Genomic DNA, 24,622 nt, shown 5'->3' with positions numbered 1-24,622 from the left:
AAGTAGACAAAGGCATATCATTAGGATCAGAAGAAACACTTTTATTAGCAAATAATTTCATAAGTTCATCCATCTTACCACTCAAAACATTAATTTCTTCTATCGCATGCACTTTCTTATTAGTAGATCTTTCAGTGTGCCATTGAGAATAATTAACCATAATATTATCTAGGAGTTTAGTAGCTTCTCCTAAAGTGATTTCCATAAAAGTGCCTCCCGCGGCCGAATCTAAAAGATTTCTAGAAGCAAAATTCAATCCAGCATAAATTTTTTGTATAATCATCCACAAATTCAAACCATGTGTAGGGCAATTACGTATCATTAATTTCATCCTCTCCCAAGCTTGTGCAACATGTTCATGATCAAGTTGCTTAAAATTCATAATATCGTTTCTAAGAGAGATGATCTTAGCGGGAGGAAAATACTTAGAGATAAAAGCATCTTTGCACTTATTCCATGAATCAATACTATTTTTAGGCAAAGACGAAAACCAAGCTTTAGCACGATCTCTAAGCGAAAAAGGAAATAGCTTCAATTTAATAATATCATTGTCCACATCTTTATTCTTTTGCATGTCACACACATCAACAAAGTTGTTTAGATGGGTAGCGGCATCTTCACTAGGAAGGCCGGAAAATGGATCTTTCATGACAAGATTCAGCAAAGCAGCATTTATTTCACAAGATTCAGCATCGGTAAGAGGAGCAATCGGAGTGCTAATAAAATCATTGTTGTTGGTATTGGTAAAGTCACACAATTTGGTATTATCTTGAGCCATCGTGACAAGCAAGCAATCCGACACACAAGCAAACAAGAAACGGGCAAAAAGAGGAGAATAGAGAAAGAGAGGGAGGATGGAGAGAGAGAGGGCGAATAAAACGGCAAGGGTGAAGTGGGGGGAGAGGAAAACGAGAGGCAAATGGCAAATAATGTAATGCGGGTGATAAGGGTTTGTGATGGGTACTTGGTATGTTGACTTTTGCGTAGACTCCCCGGCAACGGTGCCAGAAATCCTTCTTGCTACCTCTTGAGCACTGCGTTGGTTTTCCCTTGAAGAGGAAAGGGTGATACAGCAGAGCAGCGTAAGTATTTCCCTTAGTTTTTGAGAACCAATGTATCAATCCAGTAGGAGGCCACGCACGAGTCCCTCGCACCTACACAAACAAATAAACTCCTCGCAACCAACGCGATAAAGGGGTTGTCAATCCCTTCGCGGTCACCTACGAGAGTGAGATCTGATAGATATGATAAGATAATATTTTTGGTATTTTTATGATAAAGAGAAATAAAGATGCAAGTAAAATAAATGGCAAAGGAAATAACTAAGTATTGGAAGATTAATATGATGGAAAATGGACCGGGGGCCATAGGTTTCACTAGAGGCTTCTCTCGAGAGCGTAAGTATTACGATGGGTGAACAAATTACTGTTGAGCAATTGAGAAAATTGAGCATAGTTATGAGAATATCTAGGTATGGTCATGTATACAGGCATCACATCCGAGACAAGTAGACCGACTCCTGCCTGCATCTACTACTATTACTCCACACATCGACCGCTATCCAGCATGCATCTAGAGTATTAAGTTCAAGAGAACAGAGTAACGCTTTAAGCAAGATGACATGGTGTAGAGGGATAAACTCATGCAATATGGTATAAACCCCATCTTGTTATCCTCGATGGCAACAATACAATACGTGCCTTGCTGCCCCTACTGTCACTGGGAAAGGACACCGCAAGATTGAACCCAAAGCTAAGCACTTCTCCCATTGCACGAAAGATCAATCTAGTAGGCCAAACCAAACTGATAATTTGAAGAGACTTGCAAAGATAACCAATCATACATAAAAGAATTCAGAGAAGATTCAAATATTGTTCATAGATAAACTTGATCATAAACCCACAATTCATCGATCTCAACAAACACACTGCAAAAGAAGATTACATCGAATAGATCTCCACAAGAGAGGGGGAGAACTTTGTATTGAGATCCAAAAAGAGAGAAGAAGCCGTCTAGCTAATAACTATGGACCCATAGGTCTGAAGTAAACTACTCACACTTCATTAGAGAGGCTATGGTGTTGATGTAGAAGCCCTCCGTGATCGATACCCCCTTCGGTGGAGCACCGGAAAAGGCCCCAAGATGGGATCTCGTGGATACAGAAAGTTACAGCGGTGGAATTAGGGTTTTGGCTCCGTATCTGGTAGTTTGGGGGGTACGTAGGTATATATAGGAGGAAGGAGTACGTCGGTGGAGCAACGTGGGCCCACGAGGGTGGGCCGCGCCTGGGGGGTAGGCGCGCCCCCCTACCTCGTGCCTTCCTGGTTGATTGCTTGACGTAGGGTCCAAGTCCTCTGGATCATGTTCGTTCGGAAAATCAAGTTCCCGAAGGTTTCATTCCGTTTGATATTCTTTTTTTGCAGAACTTTGAAATAGGCAAAAACATCAATTCTGAGCTGGGCCTCCGGTTAATAGGTTAGTCCCAAAAATAATATAAAAGTGTATAATAAAGCCCAATAATGTCCAAAACAGGATATAATATAGCATGGAACAATAAGAAATTATAGATACGTTGGAGACGTATCAGAAGTTTCCTTGGCAGAATAGCTCCACCGGAGCCCTAGATTGGTTCTGCCCAAGTTCTGCCTCGAGATGGTGCACTTCGTCCCGAAAGCTTCCTCTTTATTTTTTCCAAGTAAAGACCCTTCATATACCAAAAGATGGGCACCGGGGGCCTGCCAGGTGGGCGGCAAGGTAGGGGGTGCGCCGCACCCTTGTGGTTGCCTGGTGGGTCCCCCCTAGTGCTTTCTTCACCCAATTTTTTTATATATTCCAAAATAATTCTCCATGAAGTTTCAGGACTTCACCCAATAGGTCTATCAGATTTTCTCCTTTTCTAGTCTAGAATTCCAGCTGCTGGCATTCTCCCTCTTTTGTGTAAACCTTGTGAAATAAGAGAGAGAAGGCATAAGTATTGTGTCATAATGTGTAATAACAACCCATAATGCAATAACTATTAATATAAAAGCATGATGCAAAATGGACGTATCAAGGGACTCCTCCCCCCTTGGACGCACCCCCTCCTTGGAGGAGGGGCTAGGGTTGCGCCCCTTGTCGGTGTCAAAACCGGCGAATCTCATGTAGGGGGTCCCGAACTATGCGTATAGGGTCGATGGTAACAGGAGACAGGGGACACGATGTTTACCCAGGTGCGGGCCCTCTCTACGGAGGTAACACCCTACGTCCTTCTTGATTGATCTTGATGAAGATGAGTATTACAAGAGTTGATCTACCACAAGATCGTAATGGCTAAAACCCTACAAGTCTAGCCTATATGATTATGATTGTTTCTACGGACTAAACCCTCCGGTTCATATAGGCAGCGGAGGGGACTAGGGTTATACAAAGTCGGTTACATAGAAAGGAATCTTCATATCCATGCGCCAAGCTTGCCTTCCACGCCAAGGAGAGTCTCATCCATACACGGGAGAGAGTCTTCGGTCTTGTACCTTCATAGCCCACTAGTCCGGCCCATGCCAATAGGCCGGACGCCCAAGGACCCCTTAATCCAAGACTCCCTCACCCTCCCTGCTCTTACCCCTATATATAGTGGAGGAAGAGGAGGGGAGTCACGGCCAAAAACCCTGGCGCAGCCCCTCCCCCTTCCTACCACCATACCTCATCCTGTCGCGGCTTGGCGAAGCCCTGCCGGAGCACCACCACCAACATATCCACCATGTTGTTGTGCTAGTTGAGGTCCCATCTATTTCTTCCCCTTCTCTCGATGGATCAAGGAGGAGGAGACGTTACCGAGCCGCACGTGTGCTAAACTCGGAGGTGTCTTTCGTTCGGCGCTAGATCGGTTTGGATCATGAAGAGTACGACTATATCAACCGCGTTATATATGCTTCCGCTTTTGGTCTACAAGGGTATGTAGACACACTCCCCTCTCATTGCTTTGCATCTCCTAGATTGGTTCTTGGGTGTTTCATAGGATTTTTTTATTTTCATGCTCTGTTCCCCATCAGTATGATGTCAAGTTTCGGACATAGTTATATGATTTACTATTCTATGTTGTAGTGTTGGCACGAAGAATCATATAGGGTTATATAATGAATATCGTGCCTTACTGTCAACATGAATAATAGTCAATTCAGATAGTGTTTGATTATGTTTCTCCTAAAGCTAGCTGATCAACATCTGAATGACTCTGACTGCTGCATACAAGTCCAGCTATAAGGATCTAAAACACCGTGTGGAATTCCGAAAGGTTTTTTCCTATACCGCGAGACCCTATTTGGAACATGATAATTTCGTGAATCAGCAACTACACTATTTCCTTTGAATTTCAGCAACTACATTGTTTCAAGTGAAATTCAGCGACGACTACATTATTTCCTATCATCCAAGCCTAGAAAGGGTGTGATTTTTTCCAATATACTTCCTATTTGCAGGGAGCACTTAAACACAGACATCGACGAAGCAAAGAACTTGATTACAAGGTACAATCATGACTACCAATGCCTAGCTATTTTTCGAACTTGACTAACACAAAGGGTGTAATATGTAGGTTCGGGGAGCCCTATGATTTCTTGATGAAAGAAATCTTTCATGCTAGATTTTCTTTCACGATAACAATAAGCCTAGGAGCATCCCTGTCCATGGAACAATATTGGAGTGATAGAGTGCAACGGTCTTGCATTTCTCAATGCCCCTAGCTTTATTTTCATTGTTCTTATAATTCAGTGTGGTATTTAGAGATTCTAAATCCTTGTGCGATGATGTTGTGTATTTTGCAATTCAGTATAATCTTTTGTTAGACTGAATGTGATCGTAATAATTCATTTTCCAATCGTTGGTTTATATGCTTGTGGAATTTCTGGTGTGAAGAAGCACCGCTTATTTTATGCATGGATGCATTGGTTTATGTTACCAGACCGATTTGTTCTTAGAATATGGAGTTGATTATGATGAACGACGTGCTCCACTGGGAAAATGTGTTCGGTGTTTTTTTTGCCAATTTTATCAAAATATCTTTCTATCTATGTGGTTTTCGCATATGTTCTGTAATATTAGTCTAGACGTGTATTTGCACGAGCATGCTTACTAGTAGAGACTAAGTTCCATGACCTGGATATTAAGGTTACTAAGGTGAAAACCATAGTAGAGAGTCTGAAGAAGGAAGTGGATGATGCAAGGTTGCATTGGAGCAGTGATGATGAGCACCAGGGCACAGGTCGACAATGCCCAGGTCAGCGGCAGTGCCAGTCACCGACACCAGAGCCACAGTCTTAGCTCCCGCTGCTGCACCTTCAGTTGCTCCTACAGTCCCTCCAACCGTTTCTAGTCCACCTGCCCAGCAGACAAGAGCCGAGATCTTTGCAAACACACTTCTCACTACTCCAACAACGTCTATGCACACTAGAGTTACAAGTCAAAAGACTTCTTCACCACGAGCTGCCGGAGATCGATCCGAGAGCTACGCTTAGCTCTATACTCTTTTGAACTTTTTGGTACTTGTTTCCAAAGGGGAGAATTAGTATAGATCATCAGGGCTTCAAGAGAGAGTGCTTTGCTTTTGCTTGTTTGATTTTCGTTGAGTTTTTGCTACTTTGTGCTACTTTTGTTTGATGCTTGTATGAGACTATGCTACTTTGTTGCTTGATCATACCGTACTTTGATGATATGCATGTTTACCTATCTATCTCAATGCTTCTTGTATGATCATTCACTTGTATGCTTGGTGATGAGTGCTTGTTATATTTCATTCATATCATTTTGAGCGCTCCACCAAGATGTATGTGACATGGAAGAGTGACCCATGATCCTAGTCAATTGTGCATTTGAATTCAAACGCAATTTTTTAATAATGCACAAATTTAGGGGGAGCTCTTGCTTATCACATACTCTCTCCTTCCCAAAATATAAGGCACGATTGACTTGGCATGATCTTTGATGCATGACTTTGACCACTAATATATATCAAAGTACATGGATTAAACATGTATAAATGGCATCATCATATTTGTCTAGCAAAACAATTTTATTTTATATGTCTATATAAATATTTTATAGACACATAATACGTGGAAATCATAGTCAAAGTTGTGGAACGAAGACCAGAAAAGTCAATCAGCGCCTTATATTTTGGGAAGGAGGGGAGTACTTCTCAGCGATGATGTCATTCATTGATTATATCATTTGTCGAAGCTTTGATCTATATGTTGTCATCAGTTACCAAAAAGGGGGAGATTGAAAGTGCAGCTAATCCCCAGGTGGTTATGGTAAATTATAACAACACATATGTCATTGAACTAATGCCTATTCAAGATAGATTTTTAGGAAAGTTCAATGTTGGCATGGCAAGGACATGAGAATGTGGACCCCTCAAAATGCTAATGACATAGATTGGCAAAGCTTCAAGACTCTAAATATTTGGTCAAGTGATCCAAAATCACATTGAGTCCATAGGAAAGTCAATATTAATAAAAGGGGATGAGGTTCTGATCATGACTCAATTGCTCAAAGTGCTTGAAGATATTGCTCCAAAACCCTCAACCACATTCTCCAAATCATATCTATCCAACTCCAAACCCTAAAAGTCCAAGTCGGTCCCGCAGAATTCTTCCCATCCGGACCTACCGAGTTGATCCTAGATAGTGCCAAAGTCAGACCCTAGATTTTTGGTTGTACCGAGATGACGATCGGTCCCACTGATTTGCACTGACCAAGTTTCTGTAACCCAATTAGTTCATTTTGGAATTATTGAGTTGAACCGATCAGAATTATCGAAACGGAGTCTCGCTTAGGTCATCGCATATCGGTCCGTCCGAGATTCTTTGTCCAGTCCCACCAAAATGCCCAACGTTCAAATCTTTTACATAGGTCGGTCTGATGGTAGCTAGAACTACATCGGTATTTCCTCGGAGAGGGAGGGATGATGTAGCACATCGATGGTAGAGTATTTCCCTCAGTTATGAAACCAAGGTACCGAACCAGTAGGAGAACCAAGCAACACAACGTAAATAGCACCTGCACACAAATAACAACACCTCGCAACCTGACGTGTTAAAGGGGTTATCAATCCCTTCCAGGGTACGACGCCTCAAGATAGGCAAACAGACGTGAGGTAAATTGTAGTAGATTGATAGATCGAACGCCAAATAAAATAAAGTGCAACAAAGTATTTTTTTGTATTTTTGGTTTAATAGATCTGAATAAAAATGCAAAGGAAAAGTAGATCTCAAGGCAAATATATGAGAAAGAAGACCCGGGGGCCGTAGGTTTCACTAGTGGCTTCTCTCGAGAAAAATAGCAAACGGTGGGTAAACAAATTACTGTTGGGCAATTGATAGAACTTCAAATAATCATGACGATATCCAGGAAATGATCATTACATAGGCATCACGTCCAAGATTAGTAGACCGACTCCTGCCTGCATCTACTACTATTACTCCACACATCGACCGCTATCTAGCATGCATCTAGTGTATTAAGTTCATGGAAAACGGAGTAATGCAATAAGAACAATGACATGATGTAGACAAGATCCGTTTATCTGTATGGCGGTAGATATAGATCTCCTCCTTTTATCCTTAGTAGCAACGATACATACATGTCAGTTCACCTTTTGTCACTGGGATCAAGCACCGTAAGACCGAACCCACTACCGGGCACCTCTTCCAATTGCAAGATAAATAGATCAAGTTGGCCAAACAAAACCCAATATCGGAGAAGAAATATGAGGCTATAAGAGATTATGCATATAAGAGATCAAAGAAACTCAAATAACTTTCATGGATATAAAAAGATATGAATGATCATAAACTCAAAGTTCATCAGATCCCAACAAACACACCGCAAAAGAGTTACATCATATGGATCTCCAAGAGACCATTGTATTGAGAATCAGCGAGAGAGAGAGAGAGAGAGAGAAAGCCATCTAGCTACTAACTACGGACCCGAAGGTCTACAAAGAACTACTCATGCATCATCGGAGAGGCACCAATGGAGGTGGTGAACCCCTCCGTGATGGTGTCTAGATTGGGTCTGGTGGTTCTGGACTCTGCGGCGGCTGGATGAATATTTTGACGCCTCCCCTAGGGTTTTTGGAATATTTGGGTATTTATAGAGCAAAGAGGCGGTCCGGGGGGCACCCGAGGTGGGCACAATTCACCAGGGCGCTCCTGGACCTCCTAGCGTGCCCTGGTGGGTTGTGCCCCCCTTGGGGCACCCCCCAGGTGCAACCAGGACCCATTGCCTTCCTTCTGACCCATAAAAAATCATCATGAAGTTTCATGGCATTTGGACTCCATTTGATATTGATTTTCTCCGATGTAAAAACATGGAAAAAAACAGCAACTGGCACTATGTCAATAGGTTAGTACCAAAAAATGATATAAAATCACTATAAAATGATTATAAAACATCCAAGATTGATAATAAAACAGCATGGAACAATCAAAAATTATAGATACGTTGGAGACGTATCAACTTCCCCAAGCTTAACTCCTACTCGTCCTCGAGTAGGTAAGTGATAAAAATAAAAAAATTGATGTGGAGTGTTGTTCATCAAGTCATAACATATTCTTTTCTTTATAGCATGGACATTTGGACTTTTATGTGATTCAAAGCAATAGTCTAGTTTTGACATAATAATTTGGATACGCAAGCATATCAACAAGCAACCATGGCTTTTAAAATATCAATGCTAAAATAAGTTATCCCTAGCCCATCATGCTCAAACATTGATCCATTCATGAACCACACTCGAATATTAACTACACCCAATACTTGAGCATGATCATATTGCCTCCTAGTTGGTGCTTTTTATAAGAGAAGATGGAGACTCAAAATAAAAATTTCATAAAGTAAAAGAAAGGCCCTTCGTAGAGGGAAGTAGGGATTTGTAGAGGTGTCAGAGCTCGAAGCGAAAAATTTAAGATAAAAACATTTTGGGAGGTGTATCCATCCCACCAACGAAAACGACTTAAGAGTTCCCAACACTTTCCATGCTAGATATGCCATAGGCGGTTCCCAAACAGAAAATAAAGTTTATTCCTTTTTCCACCATTTCTTTCACTTTCCATGGCTAACTGTATCCACGGGTGCCCCCCATACCAACACTTTCCAAGGAATTTATTATTTGACAGCATAAAGTAATTTTTTCTTTTGCATTTCAGGACTGGGCATCTCTAAGACCTTTGCCTTACTCTCGTGCAATGACAAGTGAATAAACACTCATCTTGAGAATAACATATCCAGTATGGAAAATATTAGCCACCCGTTACTGTTCCGCGAGAAAAACAAACACACAAAAGAGAAGTTTATTTTGAAAATTAGAGATGGCACATGCAAATTTTCTTAGAATGGCAAAATAATACCGCATATAGGTAGATATAGTGGACTCATGTGGCAAAACTAGTTTAAAGGATTTTGGATGCACAAGTAGAGGTCATACTTGGTACAAAATGAAGGTTAGCAAAAGACTGGGAAGAGACCAACCAAGAAACGAATAATCTCATAAGCAAGAATTAAGCATAATTAACACCAAATAATGCACCACAAGTAGGATATAATTTTCATTGCATGATTATTGACTTTCATGCATGCATCGGAAATCACAAACCTTAACACCAATATCTATATCTATATCTATACCTACTAATAAAACAAGGTGCGTTTCGCCAATTTTTTCATCCGTTCACCGTCGAAATTATTTTTTTATATCTGAGGTGGTACTAAATTTTTGTGGTCCAGCTGCTAAAAAAGAAAACAAAAGAGTTTTGTTCAGAATTTCGTACGTGGGCTGCACGCGGTAAGGCCCAGAAAAGCCCCACATTTATATCCTGCGCATACTGATGGGGAACCTTATTTCTCGCACAGAGCCACATATAGTTGGAGCTTCCCATCTGTTGCCCAATGTTGGCCCGACCCATTTCTGGTTTTTCTGTGTTTTTTATATTTTTCAATTTTCGCTTCCAAGATATATTTTCCTTTTTCATAAATTTATTTTTTTAATTTTCCCAAATTTAGTTTCTTGTAATAATTTTTGTTAAATCTTAGAATTTTAAAAATTGTTATCATTTTCAAAATTATTTGGAACTTTAAATTTATATTTTCGTTCAATTTTTTCTCTAAATTCAAAAAAATGTTCGCATTTAAAAAAATACATTTTTTTCTTGAGACATACAAAACAAATATCATTTTAAAAATAATAGTAATTCGAAAAATATTTTTTTGAAATGTTTACAAATTCAAAATAATGTTCGTGATAAAAAACACATTTTTTAAAATCGTTTTCAAAGTTCAAAAAAAGTTTCCATTTAAAAAAATGTTTCACAAATTTGAAAAATGTTCGTTTCCCCGCCTTAAAAATGGTCTTGTTTTCAAAAAAATGTTTGTGAATTTTAAAAAATCTTCCTATTTCAAGTTTTTTTTTGCCTTTTTCAGAAATTAACGCGTTTTCCAAAAAAATGCTGATATGTTTAAAAAAACATCAGGAGGTCACCACAACCTCGATAAGGAGGTGGACCTGAAAGAAAAAAAGGCACGAGTTGGATAGTGGCCGTCACTCCCACTACTATAAACGTTTCGCGGACCAAACATGACCCACAAGAACACCATAACTCTATGCTCTGTCGTGCCACTGTTGTGGAGAACGTTTTGATGGACACATCAATTATCTCTCCCGATGCTTCTCGCTAAAAAATCTCTCCCGTTGCAACGCACAGGCATATGTGCTAGTTCTTACTAAAGCACAATTACTCATCAAGATGACTCACATATCACATCATCATATCTCAAAACTATTACTAAGAATCAAGTTTATTTTGTCCAATGATCTTCATGCCATTTTTTTCTTTATCCTTCTTGGATATCTATTACTTTGGCACTAATTTTTATGTATTGCTTTTTCATAAACTCAAACAAATATAAGTGAAGATCATGAGCATAACAATTTTTCTTTCTCTCAAAATAATTTAAGTGAAGCAAGAGAGAATTTCTTCAAAATTTTACTAACTATCAAATAAATCTAAGTGAAGCAAGAGAGCATTTCTTCAAAAATTACAAAGCACACCGGGCTCAAAAAGATATAAGTGAAGCACTAGAGCAAGTCCTGGCTCATAAAAGATTTAAGTGAAGTATAGAGAGCAATTCTAACAAGTCATGACATAATTTTAGCTCTCTCAAATAGGTGTGTCCAGCAAGGATTGATGACTTAAAACAAAAAATAAAACAAGCAAAGACACATATTATATAAGACGCTCCAAGCAAAACATATATCATGTGACGAATAAAAATATAGTCTCGAGTAAAATACCAATAGTTGTTGGAAGAAAACGGGGATGCCACTCGAGGGCATCCCCAAACTTAGTTGATTGCTCATTCTTGGATAATAGCTTGGGATGCCGGGGCATCCCCAAGCTTAGGCTCTTGCATCCTTCCTTCATCCATCGTAAGATAACCCAAAACTTGAAAACCTCAATCACACAAAACTCAACATAAACCTTCATGAGATCCGTTAGTATAAGAATAATAAACCACTACTATAAGTGTTGTATCAAACCAATTCATTTTTTTGTATTATATCTACTGTATTCCAATTTTTCTATGGCGAAAACTCATCAAAGAAAACCATAGAGCCATCAAAATAAGCACACAACACAAAGAAAACAAAATCTGTCAAAACAGAACAGTCTGTAGTAATCTGACTGTTTAGAATACTTATGTAACTCCAAAAATTATGCCAAATTAGGAAGACCTGAGTAATTTGTATATTGATCTGCTGCAATTGGAATGGCTATATTATCGCTCTCTGGTAAAAAATGATAATTATTTTGTGAGCGCAAACTTTCTATTTTTTTATAGCAGGATCAAACACTATTGCCCAAGAAGATCCTAAGAGCATCTCTAGCAGAGCCCTCAAACCCCCAAATCCTTATAAATAACTGCTTTTTTACAGTTTGTGAGCAAAAAATCGCGTAGACTAAAACCCCTTAACCCTCAAACCCTTATTTTTTAAGGGTCCAACCCTCAAACCCTCTCCCAACCCTGAAAAGTAAGGGTTGGGGAGCAAAATTTACCCCAACCCTCATTTGGCGGTTATCCTCGCGCGGGAGGGAAAAATCCTCCCAACTCCTGCGCCCACGCCCGCGTCCGCCGCTGCTAGTCGTCGCCGCCGCCGCCGGCCGCCCCATCGACCTCCCGCGCGCCCGCCCCGCCCCCAGCCGCCGGCCTCTTCTCCACCTCCTCCCGGCCGCGGCCGCGCTCGCCCCGCCCCTGGCCATCGCCATCCGTCCCGCCGCCCCGCCGGCTTCTACTCCCGCGCGCCCGCCCGCCGCCTCCGGCTCCCGCCCGCCGCCTCCACCTCCCGCCCCCCGGCCTCTCCTCCTCCCGCGCCCCTCCGCCTCCACACCCTCCGCCTCGACCCGCCGCCACCGCCCTCCGGCCCGTGCCCGCTCCCGCGCCCTCCGCCTCCCGCCCCCGCGCCCTCCGCCTCGGCCTCACACCCCCCGGCCACTTCCCTCCGCCCGCGCCCGCCCCGCCCTCCGCCCCGCGCCGCCCTCCGCCTGTCGTGCACGAGGTGCTCGACGGTATGCCCGCAACGACAACATCGTTCATGGGGAATATTCCGTTATAAGGGTTGGGTTTGAGGGTTCTAATCTTTGCCCCTATTTTTCAACCCGTAAAAGTGCACAAAAGACCATTTTTGGACCCTTAAAACGCTAGTGAGGGTTTGAGGGTTCTACTAGACATGCTCTAAAGGCTTTACTTGGCACAAACACTAATTAAAGCATAAAAAACACAATCATAATAGTAGCATAATTGTGTTAACACACAAGAACAGGAAGCAAAAATAAAAAATAAATTTATTCATTGGGTTGCCTCCCAACAAGCGCTATAGTTTTATGCCCTTAGCTAGGCATATAGCAAGGATCTAAGTTTTGTCATCTTTGGTTTAAGATCCATAAGATGCCCTCATGATTGATTCATAAGGTGGCTTAATTCTAGTTCTAGGAAAGTGTTCCATCCCTTTACTCAAAGGAAATTGGAACTTAATATTGCCTTCTTTCATATTAATCACGGCACCGATAGTGCGTAAAAATGGTCTACAAAGAATAATTGGACAAGACGGATTGCAATCAATATCAAGAACAATAAAATCTATGGGCACATAATTCCTATTTGCAAGAATAAGAACATCATTAATTCTTCCCATAGGCATTTTAATAGTAGAATCCACCAAGTGCAAATTCAAAGAACACGATTCAAGATTGGTAAGACCAAGCACATCACATAAAGATTTCGAAATTGTAGAAACAGTAGCACCCAAGTCACACAAAGAAAAACACTCATAGTTTTTAATCTTGACTTTCATAGTAGGTTCCCATTCAACATGCAGTTTTCTAGGAATTGATACTTCTAATTCCAACTTTTCTTCTAAAGCTCTTATCATAGCATCACCAATATGTTTAGTAAAAGCTTTCTTTTGTTCATAAGCACGGGGTGAATTTATCATGGATTGTAACAAAGAAATACAATCAATGAAAGATCAACTATCATAATTAAAGTCTTTGTAATCCAAAAGAGTGGGTGCATCACTAGTTAAAGTTTTGACCTCTCCAAACCCACTTTCATCAATTTTCTCAACAAGATTTTCACCCTCCGAAATATTGGGATGCCTTCTACCTAAAGTTGACTCTTATCCAGTCCCTTTTTCATCATTCTTAACTTTACTAAACAAGGAATCAATAGAAGAAACACCAACCATTTTAATATCTTCATCACTTTTGCAAGAATAATCACTAGAAAAAGCTTTTTCTAAAAATTCTCTTTTACCTCTAAGCATATCAGTTCTTTTCTTACTTTAATCCATAGAAACATAAAGAGATTTAATTGATTCATCTACTTTAGGCACAAAAATTTTCATCTTGAGATTTTCCACATCATGAGCAATTCTATCAACACTTCTAGACAAATCATCAATCTTATTCAACTTCTCTTCTATGAAAGTGTTGAAAACTTTTTGTGTGTTGATAAATTATTTAATATTATTCTCAAGATTAGAGGTGTTCCTATTATTATTATTATTATAAGATTGATTTCCATAGGAATTACCATAATTGTTAGAGGAATTACTAGGAAAAGGCCTAGGATTAAAATTTCCCCTATAAGCATTGTTGTTGAAATTATTGCGAGAGGTAAAATTCACATCAATGGCATCTCTATTTTGCTCAATCAAAGTAGACAAAGGCATATAATTGAAATCAATAGAAGCACTTTTACTAGCAACCAATTTCATAAGAGCATCAACTTTATCACTCAAAGAAGAAATTTCTTCAACCGAATTAACTTTTTTACTAGTAGGAGCTCTTTCGGTATGCCATTGGGAATAATTTGCCATGATATTATCAAGCAATTTGGTGGCTTCACCCAAAGTAATTTCCATAAAATTACCACCCGCGGCGGAATCTAAAAGATTATGAGAAACAAAATTCAACCCGCGTAAAATTTTTGTATGATCATCCAAAGATTTAACCCATGAGTTGAGCAATTTCTTAGCATCATTTTCATCCTTTTGGTCATGTTCAAGTTGCTTGAAATTCATGATCTGGATTCTAAGGGAAATATTTTTTGCAGGAGGAAAATATTTAGTGATAAAAGCATCTTTGCACTTGTTCCAAGAATCGATACTATTGCGAGGCAAAGAAGAGAACCAATTTTTTGCAGAATCACACAAAGAGAACGGAAATAATTTCATCTTGACCACATCATTGTCCACATATTTTTTTCTTTTGCATATTGCATAATTCCACGAAGGTATTAAGATGGTACGCGACATCCTCATTAGGAGTACCAGAAAATTGGTCTTTCATAACAAGATTCAGCAAAGCGGTATTAATACCACAAGTCTCTGCACTAGTGGCGGGAGGAGCAAGCGGAGTGCCAATAAAATCATTGTTGCTAGTATTTGAGAAATCACATAACTTGGTGTTCTCTTGAGTCATGATGACCACACAACAAGATTGCACTCAAAAACAGATCCGGCAAGAAAATGGCGAACGGAAAAAGAGAGGCTAATAAAATGGCAAATTTTTGCGAAGTGGGGGAGAGGAAAATGGCAAATAATGTAAATTGCAAGGAGATGAGATTTGTGATTAGGAACCTGGTTATGTTGAAGATCCTCCCCGGCAACGGCGCCAGAAATTGGCAAGTTGACGGCATGTTATCTTGACTTGATTCTCCCCGGCAACGGCGCCAGAAATTCTCCTTGATGGTAGCTAGAACTACATCGGTATTTCCCCGGAGAGTGAGGGATGATGTAGCATAACAATGATAGAGTATTTCCCTCAGTTATGAAACCAAGGTATCGAACCAGTAGGAGAACCAAGCGACACAACGTAAGCAACACCTGCACACAAATAACAACACCTAGCAACCCGACGTGTTAAAGGGGTTGTCAATCCCTTCCGGGTACGGCGCCTCAATATAGGCAAACGGACGTGAGGTAAACTGTAGTAGATTGATAGATTGAACGCCAAATAAAATAAAGTGCAGCAAAGTATTTTTTGTATTTTTTGGTTTAATAGATCTGAATAAAAATGCAAAGGAAAAGTAGATCGCAAGGCAAATATATGAGAAAGAAGACCCGGGGGCCGTAGGTTTCACTAGTGGCTTCTCTCGAGAAAAATAGCAAATGGTGGGTAAACAAATTACTGTTGGGCAATAGATAGAACTTCAAATAATCATGATGATATCTAGGTAATGATCATTACATAGGCATCACGTCCAAGATTAGTAGACCGACTCCTGCCTGCATCTACTACTATTACTCCACACATCGACCGCTATCCAACATGCATCTAGTGTATTAAGTTCATGGAAAAACAGAGTAATGCAGTAAGAATGATGACATGATGTAGATAAGATCCGTTTATCTATATGGCGGTAGATATAGATCTCGTCTTTTTATCCTTAGTAGCAACGATACATATGTGTCGGCTCCCCTTCTGTCACTAGGATCAAGCACCATAAGATCGAACCCACTACCGGGCACCTCTTCCCATTGCAAGATAAATAGATCAAGTTGGCCAAACAAAACCCAATATCAGAGAATAAATACGATGCTATAAGAGATCATGCATATAAGAGATCAAAGAAACTCAAATAACTTTCATGGATATAAAAAGGTATGACTGATCATAAACTCAAAGTTTATCAGATCCCAACAAACGCACCACAAAAGAGTTACATCATATGGATCTCCAAGAGACCATTGTACTGAGAATCGACGAGAGAGAGAGAGAGAGAGAGAGAGAGAGAGAGAGAGAGAGAGAAAGCCATCTAGCTACTAACTATGGACCCAAAGGTCTACAAAGAACTACTCATGCATCATCGGAGAGGCACCAATGGAGGTGGTGAACCCCTCCGTGATGGTGTCTAGGTTGGATCTGGTGGTTCTGGACTCTGCGGCGGCTAGATGAATATTTTGACACCTCCCCTAGGGTTTCTAGAATATTTGGGTATTTATAGAGCAAAGAGGCGGTCTGGGGGCACCAGAGGTGGGCACAACCCACCAGGGCGCGCTTGGGCCTCCTGGCGTGCCCTGGTGGGTTGTGCCCCCCTCGGGGCACCCCCAGGTGCAACCAGGGCCCATTGCCTTCCTTTTGGCCCATAAAAAATCATCGCGAAGTTTCATGGCATTTGGACTCCGTTTGATATTGATTTTCTGCAATGTAAAAAACATAGAAAAAACAGCAATTGGCACTTGGCACTATGTCAATAGGTTAGTACCAAAAAATGATATAAAATGACTATAAAATGATTATAAAACATCCAAGATTGATAATAAAACAGCATAGAACAATCAAAAATTCTAGATACGTTGGAGACGTATCACAGTCTCACCGAGATTTTGGTTCGGTGTCACTGAGTTGAGTCAAAAGATGGTAAAGGTTGGATTTTGGGTGAAGACTATTTATACCCCCTCCACCCCACCTACTCTAAGGGAGAGCCATCAGAACGAACTACACTTCCACCATTCATTTTTCTGAGAGAGAACCATCTACTTATGTGTTGAAATCAAGGCATTCCAATCCAACCTTTTGAACCTTGGTTTCTAGCCTCCTCAAGTTGCTTTCCACTCTAATCCTTCTCCTACCCAAGCCAAATCTGTGATAGAGTGATTGAGTGTTGATGAGACTATCTTTTGAAGCACAAGAGCAAGGAGTTCATCATCAACAACACCATATATTACCTTTTGAAGAGTGGTGTCTCCTAGATTGGTTAGGTGTTACCTGAGAGCCTTTAAGATCTTGTGGAGTTGAGCCAAGGAGTTTGTAAGGGCAAGGAGGTCGCCTACTTCATGAAGATATACCCCAAGTGAGGTTAGTCCTTCGTGTGACGTAAGCTGTGGTGGAATAGACAAGTTTACTTCTTCGTGGACCCTTCGTGGGTGGAGCCCTCCATGGTCTGGCGCCTCCTTGGGTTGAAATCCCCATCAACATGGACATATAACACCACCCATCGGAACCACGCCCAAAATCACCTTGTCTTCATTGCGTTTGATATCTCCGATTCCTCCTTTACGTTCATATGCAAAGTCATTACTTTTCGCTGCACAACTCTTAGACTTGCATGTGTAGGGTCTTACTTGACTTGGTAGAATTGCTGAAACTTGTCTATAACTAAAATTGGGAAATGATAAGTTTTTATTTGGCCAAGTAGTCTAATCATCCCCCCTCTAGACATACTTTCGATCCTACACTTAGCAACTACTCCTTTTTCCGCTTCTTCCTCCATTTGATTGCCCTTTACAAATTTCTGCTCCTCTCCCATTTGTTTTATTGGAATTGAAACCAGCAAGTTCCCTAAGGTTCAGTTCCTTTCCCCAAGCTACAACTTCGGATGTCTGTGTGATTGTTGGCCCTGCCTCCTGTATTGATGTGGAGCCCTCCAAGACAGTCGACTTGTCGCGAGGACTCATTGTTGTTTCCTTTTCCTTTAGAACAACAAGTTGATTATCTGCAAAATTCAGTTTTTTTGGCTCCCACAGAGCCAGCTTGTTCTTCCTTGGTTATTTTTAGGGGGCTTGTAACTTCCTTTTCATCCCCTTCCCTTAATCTTTCTCCATCAGCTCTATCCATCACATGATTCCTCCAGGTTGGTCCATCGCTACCGTGTTTGCTGCCTCCACTACCCATACCCTTGCTTCTCCAAAACCCCCCGGTCGCTCAAACCTCTATTCATTCCTTCACTTGAGCTGCCCTTGTAGATCATAGTTTTCAGCCATGGCCCAAAATGTCTAGCTCCTTCTCTTCTTGATCTTGTTGGGCAAGCCTTCTTTGTATGTCCGATGATACCACAATTATAACAAAAGTCAGGTAAGTATTCATATTCAAAGGAAATAATCTTCTCTTTTTCCTTCCTCTTCCCTTCTATTTCATCCTCTTCGCCACCCATCACCTCTTCATTGGGCAACTCCTGCTCTTCCTCATCGTCATCAGTGATCAAAATTCTAAATCTCATTAAGGGAGTTGTAATATCGGTACGCACTTTAATCCTCGTAAAAGCCCCCATTGCTTCTTCATTGTCATCTAAATCCACATTAAGGACCTCCCCAATTCGATCTCCTACCAAATCCCCTGTTTCTTTACTCATCATCCCCATAGGAATTCCATAGGCTCTTACCCAAATCAGGATGGTTTTAAATTCATACTCGTCTATAGTCTTATTTGGTTCGTAATCCTCCATCACTATCAGATCTTTATTGAAGGTACAGGGTCCATCTTCCAAAGCTTTTTTCTTCACTGCCTTATCATGGATATTAGAGAGGAACCTCTTTCTGCCAAGATCTTTGCACCGAATTTCTGAGAACGGGCACCAGACATTGCCGAGTGTTCTTCCTACATATTCAGCTTTTGCCTGCCTACATGAGAGGATCTTACCCACTGCTTGGTGCTTGCTCGCCTTTAAGGCACATGCTTGCTTCTTCCCGATCCTGATTTCGTTCTTCTCAGCTTCTGACAACGGCATGTCCTTCAACTTACCCTCTACTTTCTCCAGTACCGGGGCTCTTCCTCCGCTCATAGCGGCGACCGCTGTCAGGGATTCGTCCCCGCTATCTCCACCTACCTCCCCCGCCTCCCTACAAGAACTAACACATCACGAAACTCCCATGCCACAGATCCTGCTCTCAGGTTCTCCCGCACAACTTGAGAGAGCACTAGGATGGCCAGAGGAGAGAAGGATTGCGCTGCGCCGCTACCAGATTGACGAATCATGCACTCTTTTGTGGATTTGAAACTCTCGGATTCAAAAAAAAAAGATTGCCGACCAAGGGTGCTGGACTCGCCACGAAGTCGCCAGAAGTGGCACGAAACCGTCATGTGTGGACATACTCTCTTGGGCACCCACCCTCCGAGTTGTTTTACCTCGTCGGATAGGGGCGGAGATGGCAGCAATGAGCAAACCAAGCGAAACCTTACTCTGATTTTATCAGTTAATCTCAACCATCGATTTCTCGCACTGGACGGCGAGGATTGGCGATCGTCACGAGCTTGCATAAACCAGAACTACCCCATCAGATCGAACTCATACTGGTTTCTTCCACCGTCGGTGACCTCCAAGCGACCAAGCCCAAACCCCAACACCCGCGCGGCTCCCGCCGCCGCCGCACCGGAGATGGCGGCGTACCTGAGCATGGGCGAGGCGCACCGCCGCATCGCCGACTACCTCTCCCGCTTGGACGACGCTATCTCTCAGTCCGACGGCGCCGACCTCGCGTCTCTCCTCGCCATCTCCTCGGCGCCCGCCTCCACCCCGCTCTCCGACGCGCTCGCCGCTTTTCCGGATTTTCCCCGCCTCGCCTCCGACCGCTTCCCCCACCTCTCCGACTTCCTCCCCCCGCTCCTCCGCGCCATCCACTCCCACTCCCTCCGCCGCTTCGGGGACGCTTACTCCTCCTTCGAGAAGGCTGCTAGGTGCGTGCTGCCTTCCTCTCTGCACTCCTTCCGAACAAATTGGATAAACGCATTCGGATTTTAGAGGATTTGATGTGGTGTTGGTTGCAGCGCGTTCCTGCAGGAGTTCCGGAACTGGGAGACTCCTTGGGCGATGGAGGCGATGCACATGGTGGCGCTTGAGATCAGGCTGCTAGCTGAGAAGGTGAGCTGGTTGGTTGGTTGGTTTGGGTTTACCTGAGGTTTTGGGGCTCATGTCTGCTTGCTTATTGTCTTGGTGTAGGCAGACAGGGAGCTTGTGATGAGCGGGAAGAACCCAGACAAGCTGCAGGCTGCTGGGTCCTTCCTGATGAAGGTTTTTGGGGCACTTGCGGTATGGAATTCTGAAAGCTTTGTTTGATGTGCATTCTTGGATGGTAAAAAGAACTAGCAAGAGTCTGATCGAATTGAATGAAATTGCTTGTGATGAGCTTGCGCAATGCCGGTGCCTCAGAAGGTGCTTAGCAAAAGTGATCATTTTTTCCTTGTCACAAAGGGCAGACAAGGTTCTTACTTTGTAGCACCTATGCTTGATTAGGCACCAGTGCTTACCATGTGCTTAAGAATATAGTTGGCTCTTGTCGGTAGATAATGCGAGCATCTAAGCACCTATGTAGAGGAAATTGCATTGGAGTAGTCATAGCTTACTTGGTGTTTAATGTTGTGGTTCTGCCTAAGGCTTCAAGCGTGACATGTTGAAACATTCTGTACTGTACATTCCCTCTTGGTTGGAAACGGCCTATGTTGCCAGAAGAGGAGAAGCTGATGCATTTACATCAACCTAGAGGGTGGTGTTTTTGCATAGAAACTGCTCTGAAGTTACTGTTTATACACTTTGGTCGCTCTTGTCAATACTGGTGCATTATCGCCTCACTCCCGCCATGGCCTCTAATTCTTGCCTCCGCCGCTTATCATCTGTCAAATTTATGCATACAATGAATTCTCTTCTGATAGCTATTTTTCGTGTATATGCTAGAATTGTTGGAGAGGTGATGTGACTTCCAACCAAACATGCATCAATTATACTTCTTTGATGCATCTTGTCGCTTTCCTTTTTTAAAATGGTTATATTCTAAAGATTCTGACTCTTGGTTATTGGTGAATCTCCAACCTTATACAGGTTAAAGGACCTAAGCGCGTTGGGGCACTGTATGTTACCTGCCAGCTGTTTAAAATTTATTTCAGGGTAGGTTATTCACTGTAATGTTTTTGTCTAATCTGTAACTTCAGTACTCGTATTAATAAGCACAGACAGTGTCTAGATAGCATGCCAAATGTAGCTAAAGTGTAGTATGCACTGGAATCCCAATATACGTGATTTAAGATACAACAGGCTAACACTTGATGCTCAAATTATGCAGCTTGGTACTGTTAACCTTTGCCGTAGTGTCATAAGGAGTATCGAAACAGCTAGGAATTTTGATTTTGAAGATTTTCCAGTGAAAGATAAGGTAAGATAGTAAAAGTTGTGGTCTCTCTTCTCTATCAATACAAAGCATTATATTAACATGCATGTTGATCCAATAATAATCTTGATTATTCATGACGGCACAGGTCACTTATATGTATTATACAGGTCGCTTGGAGGTGTTTAATGAGAATTTTCTTGTTGTAAGTTCTCTCTCACTCTCTCTCCTTGTGTGTGAACATTTTTTGTATATTCTGCTATGGCAAGTTATTTTGACCTATGAAACGGTGAGGCTGCTAATATTTTTTTATTCTGGTTTGAATCAGGCTGATCAGAAACTAACTTATGCTTTGATGCATTGTAATCCTCAAAGCGAATCAAATTTGAGGTATTTGTATTACTGGGTGTTTTGTAGCTTGTGATGTATGGGGTACACATTTGTTGGAACTACTAATGGTATGTTTTTTTCTAGGAAAATTTTGAAGTTCCTAATCCCTGTAAAGCTGTCAATTGGTGTATTGCCAAGGAGGACCCTCCTGGAGAAGTACAATCTGCTTGAGGTATATATCATTGTACTCCTGTTTACTAATGTGAAGGAGATTGTGAAATGCAATATATGTACTCCCTCCGTCCGGAATTACTTGTCGCTCAAATGGATGTATCTAGCACAAAAATACATCTAGATACATGCATTTGAGTGACAAGTAATTCCGGACGGAGGAAGTAGTTTATTTAGTACTCCCTCCGTCCCAAAATTCTTGTCTTAGATTCTTCTAGATACAGATGTATCTAATACTAAAACATGACTTGATACATCCGTATTTAGACAAATCTAAGATAAGAATTTTCGGACGGAGGGAGTACCACCATTTCCGATTGCAAAAACATTTATCTTGGTTGTTCACAAATATTCCCATGAACATAATTTGTTTCTTTTGTTATGATTACACTTAGTACTCCATATGTGAACAATTAGGGTAGAACACTAGGCCATAGGCTCTGATGCTGATGCAACGTCAATGCGTTAACCTTCAGTTTTCAAGAAGCAAGATCTACTAACATTTGGGTGTGACTGGAAAATTATAGACGATAAAGGGGAATACTGTAGCAGCAATTTGAGTGCATTTGGATACTCTACTGGTATAAGTACATTTCGTTAACATGAAGTCTCATGAGTACATGAACGTCCTATGTTTAACTTACCAATTCTTCGAGATGATTAACAAGTTAATCTGGGCGTGTCAACTTTTTAGTATTATCTCTTACCCTAGGGTCTATATGGGATTAGGTAAGACAAAAGGTTGGGAAATCTACAGTAGATATAAGATTTGTGAACCTTTTGAGAACCATGATTAACTTTATCAGAACCTTATCAACATTTACGCTAAAAATAATCTAATTGGCATTCTCAGGTCCTTGTCCCCTGAGAACAATGATTGGTGACAGATTATGATAAGTATGCTTGGCCTAGTGATCATTCATCAAATGATAAGGCTTAGTCCATTATATGAATTACTTCCGTAATCGTGAGTTTAGGTTTTAAATGATGACCAACCTCTGAGAAAACAAGCCAAAGTACTAAGAGCCCAGTTTTGCTTTTATTGCCGTGTGACATTACTATAAGCTGATTGCTTGTCTTAAATATATACTCTTGTTTTCCATACCATGGCTAATTTAAATTTCTCGTCGTAGTTTGTAGGCTGTATCTTGGGTAAGTGATGGATTCGTATTGTATCTTCTACTGTATTACTTTTGTGAAATATACTGTTGCCTTGAATTATTTATTCTGTTTCATAAAGATGTTCTTTTAATGTGGATGTTATATTCCTTCACTGTGGTGTGACTTTACTACTTGGAGATTTCCTGTAACCATTTTGATTTGTACAAGTTGGTAATTTAACCTTTCAGTATGCAGATATTGTGACCTCACTTAGGAGAGGGGATCTCAGGCTCCTTAAGCAAGCCCTTGATAGACATGAAGACCAGTAAGTTCACATATTTGTGTGCTGAAAAAGTTTCGACCCTCCGCTATCACTGATTGCTTCCTTCTTTTTTGTATGGGGACATTGATTGCTTCCTTCTTTTTTGTATTGGGACATGATTGCTTCCTTCTTTTTTGTATGGGGACACTGATTGCTTATTTCTGTTTGAAGGTTACTAAAATGTGGTGTCTACCTTGTGTTGGAGAAACTTGAACTCCAGGTCTACCGAAGATTAGTGAAGAAAATGTGAGTGTGATCTTGAAGGTGTCCTTGTCACACTGTTACAGAATGAACCAATCCCTTTTCGCTTTGCTTTCTTCTGCAGCCATATCATACAGAGGGAGAAGGAACCATCGAAGGCGCATCAAATCAAGCTAGATGTCTTGGTAAAGACTCTCCAATGGCTTGGAATCACCATGGATGTGGATGAGGTACTTGGAGAGTCCAACATATTGTTTTTTCTAACTGACAGTATCTTGATTTGCTATGATAATAATGTAACCTGATTTCCTCCCTTGCTGCTATCAGGTGGAATGCATCATGGCGTGCCTGATATACAAGAATCTCATAAAAGGATACTTTGCCCACAAAAGCAAAGTTCTTGTCCTTAGCAAACAAGACCCCTTCCCAAAGTTGAACGGAAAGCCCGTTTAGTTCGTAGCGATATCTCATAAGCTTGTACACCTAATGAAAGTTTCTCTTATCTTTGATGTACGGAACATGACAGGTTTATGTAAAATTACCGCGGCTCTGATTGTAACAACATTTGTATTCTAGCTGCAATGTTTGTAAACATTTATGGTTGGTAGCCTCCACTTAAACAGTGGTTTTCATAGGTTCAGTGAGGTACAATATTGTATTCTGGATAAACTAAATTTGCAGACTGCAATTAAGGCCATAGTAAAAAACCGAACTGCAAACCTAACTGGTGAGGCTGTCGGTTCATATTTTTACTTGTCAGACCACTAGTTCATCGGTTCATTTGCGACAAAAAGCCAAAATATTTAAGATAAACTTTTAACATTTTCACCTCACATCAAATGAATACGCATAATATAGGACTAGAACTTATTCAAGAGTAAACATAATTGATAGATCCAATAGCAACAATATAAGAGTTGCCATCATCACACTCTTGCATAGGGGACATTGATCTTTCATATGCAAATTTATTTGTGCTAGTAACTCATACCATACGAGGATATGGAATATGCTGTAACAAGTTTGCT

At 41.1% G+C, this 24,622-nt stretch overlaps 1 protein-coding gene across 1 annotated transcript; it reads left to right on the top strand.

The window, feature by feature from the left end:
* Positions 1 to 19,590: 19,590 nt before the first annotated feature.
* On the top strand, positions 19,591 to 24,353 carry LOC123103660 (enhanced ethylene response protein 5). Its single transcript, XM_044525308.1, has 12 exons — positions 19,591 to 19,985; positions 20,076 to 20,169; positions 20,248 to 20,337; positions 21,124 to 21,189; positions 21,365 to 21,454; positions 21,558 to 21,614; positions 21,738 to 21,799; positions 21,884 to 21,971; positions 23,320 to 23,396; positions 23,565 to 23,639; positions 23,719 to 23,824; positions 23,922 to 24,353. The coding sequence occupies exons 1-12, from the start codon at positions 19,687 to 19,689 to the stop codon at positions 24,045 to 24,047; spliced, it is 1,230 nt and encodes a 409-aa protein (XP_044381243.1). The 5' UTR covers positions 19,591 to 19,686; the 3' UTR covers positions 24,048 to 24,353.
* The last annotated feature ends 269 nt before the right edge of the window (positions 24,354 to 24,622 follow it).

This window comes from Triticum aestivum, chromosome 5A (genome assembly GCF_018294505.1).
Source record: "Triticum aestivum cultivar Chinese Spring chromosome 5A, IWGSC CS RefSeq v2.1, whole genome shotgun sequence".
NCBI lineage: Eukaryota > Viridiplantae > Streptophyta > Magnoliopsida > Poales > Poaceae > Triticum > Triticum aestivum.
Note: the sequence above shows the minus strand (reverse complement) of the source record. Positions and strands in the feature narration are given on the sequence as shown.

Coding starts and splice junctions, on each gene's coding strand:
- LOC123103660 (XM_044525308.1), top strand. CDS start 19,687: ATGGCGGCGTACCTGAGCATGGGCGAGGCGCACCGCCGCATCGCCGAC. Junction 23,397..23,564: donor CTTGATAGACATGAAGACCA/GTAAGTTCACAT, acceptor TTCTGTTTGAAG/GTTACTAAAATGTGGTGTCT. Junction 23,640..23,718: donor CGAAGATTAGTGAAGAAAAT/GTGAGTGTGATC, acceptor TTTCTTCTGCAG/CCATATCATACAGAGGGAGA.